The 1,995-nt window shown below is 29.8% G+C and overlaps 1 protein-coding gene across 1 annotated transcript; it reads right to left on the bottom strand.

The window, feature by feature from the left end:
* Positions 1 to 621: 621 nt before the first annotated feature.
* SelT (selenoprotein T) lies at positions 622 to 1,970 on the bottom strand. The gene is made up of 4 exons (XM_018033857.2): positions 1,634 to 1,970; positions 1,418 to 1,547; positions 1,056 to 1,239; positions 622 to 981 (listed from the first exon to the last, which is right to left on the bottom strand). Exons 1-4 carry the CDS (start codon positions 1,765 to 1,767, stop codon positions 869 to 871), a joined length of 561 nt encoding a protein of 186 aa, XP_017889346.1. The 5' UTR covers positions 1,768 to 1,970; the 3' UTR covers positions 622 to 868.
* Positions 1,971 to 1,995: the final 25 nt, after the last annotated feature.

Here is a 1,995-nt window from a genome sequence, read left to right as displayed (position 1 = left end):
ATTATAAAATATGTTATATGCAGTATTTCTAATAAAAACCTGAGTTGCGTTATTGATGAAATTAATGTTATAGTATACAATTTGTTTGTAGAAAAATACCTATTAGCACGGATAATTGGACCACTTTTAAAATAAGAAATGTATTGTAATTTTAAATTAAATGTCATACCGTCGCTGGAAGATAATTTTATTGTAAACACGAAAATACGATATAACGCGAATACGATATACGAATAAACACGAAATATTAGAGACAACAGACATAAATGTAAGCTTTATTGCTTAAAAACTTGAAGTAGCATAAATGCTACATTTGTCCACAAATTAAAATATCACGATTGCTTTATACACCAACATCAAGAACAGATGGATTGTAATAGCTTCCAATCCATAACTTATTTGGATTTGAAGCAAATAATATTAGTTCTAACCATCTAATGAACAAAGAGATCTGAAAAAAAAAGATATAATAAAGTTCTATAGTTTGACGTTTACAGCAAAATTACTTCCCAACGTCGATCTGTACATTTTAATCAAAATGTGCTCCGCGGGCTATTTAATGCTCTGTATTCCATACATAGACGAAAGTATTAAGTGTTAAGATGGAAATTAAAAAGGTTCTGAACAATATTAAAAGATTTTTATTTCAGCTTTCAACATGCAAACTCTATTCTGTATGTACCATCTGAAATGAAACGGAGATAACAATAGTTGTAACGAAATACATACATACAATGCATGAAAATGATGGTAATATTTTTTTTTCGGTATTAATTATAGAGTTGCAGCAATGAAAGCTCCGTAACCAGAGTTATTTAACATTTGGTACAATTAAAAAAATGCAATTAGATTTCTTATTAAAATTAATTTATCCTATATCTACATCTGCATATTGCATATTTAAATGAGTATCTATAATCTGAAATAATTCAAGTGGTTGTGGTATTCTACCAGTTTCTAGTTTGGACCATACAGGAACATCTGGAACAGCAAATAATATATTTGTACATTTTATCTAGTTATATTGATTATACATAGTTAGAGAAGATGCTTACCATTGAAATGTATTTCAAAAGCTCCTGACGATATAAAGTGTCCTTCTATTGCATTAAAAATAAAAAATATCATTATACAAGAATAGAATCGATTATCTATACACCATTGCCAAAGAGATCCTCGTTGTTGTCCCAAATCAAGTCCACTTACTATTAAGATTATCAATAAAATTTTCACAAAGCTCTAAACAAAAGAAAAGGATATGCATANGATGCCTCCTATTTATAAAATCATATCTCGTGGCTAATTCAACATGATCGTAATTTGAATATAAATGCAACAATATTGTATTTGAGCATAGTGTTCAACACAATTAGAGGCATCAATATGTATATGGAAGAAGGAAATATATTATATTTACTAATAATTTAGCAATAAGCATTTTGTTATGAGAGGGATTATAGTTTTCTCCATTAATTTGCAGGTCTGGGTACTTTTCCCTAAGTATGCTAACATACTCTTCAAAAACTTTTCTATATCCACATGAATAACTGAAAAAAGAAAAAATAAAACATTGTTCTTAGTTCAATGTACTGTGCTAAATAAATAAATATAATTGTATAAATGAAATACTTACCAGTAAAAGAATTTTAATGTCGGTCCTGTTTTTGAACCAAGTTTGGTTAATGAAACTTGATTGTCTTCAGCTTTACTGTCAAGTGTGCATAAAATCATGCAAACACACAAAATTAATTTCATACGACGCAGCATTCTTTGGTCATTGAAAATTTATCGGTTCCAGAAATTTAAATGGAAGCAATTTGATCTTTGTTTTCTGAAAAACGCTAATTAAAGGTTCTTGCTCTTATCTACACTGCTCAGTCACTACGGTCACTAGTCACTACAAGTCCGTACCACACCGCCTGTACCTGTACCACAACCACAGTCAATCATGAATCTGAATGATAACGATGGTGAGATGGTCGAGTCGTCGAGTCG

This window comes from Ceratina calcarata, unplaced genomic scaffold (genome assembly GCF_001652005.2).
Source record: "Ceratina calcarata isolate Rehan_Ccalc_2016 unplaced genomic scaffold, ASM165200v1 scaffold143, whole genome shotgun sequence".
Lineage (NCBI taxonomy): Eukaryota > Metazoa > Arthropoda > Insecta > Hymenoptera > Apidae > Ceratina > Ceratina calcarata.
Note: the sequence above shows the minus strand (reverse complement) of the source record. Positions and strands in the feature narration are given on the sequence as shown.

Excerpts from the sequence above, each read along its gene's own strand:
- SelT (XM_018033857.2), bottom strand. The coding sequence starts at position 1,767 with ATGCTGCGTCGTATGAAATTAATTTTGTGTGTTTGCATGATTTTATGC. Across the intron at positions 1,548-1,633 it reads ACATTAAAATTCTTTTACTG|TTATTCATGTGGATATAGAA; the intron begins GTAAGTATTTCA and ends TTCTTTTTTCAG. Across the intron at positions 982-1,055 it reads TTTTGAAATACATTTCAATG|ATGTTCCTGTATGGTCCAAA; the intron begins GTAAGCATCTTC and ends TTGCTGTTCCAG.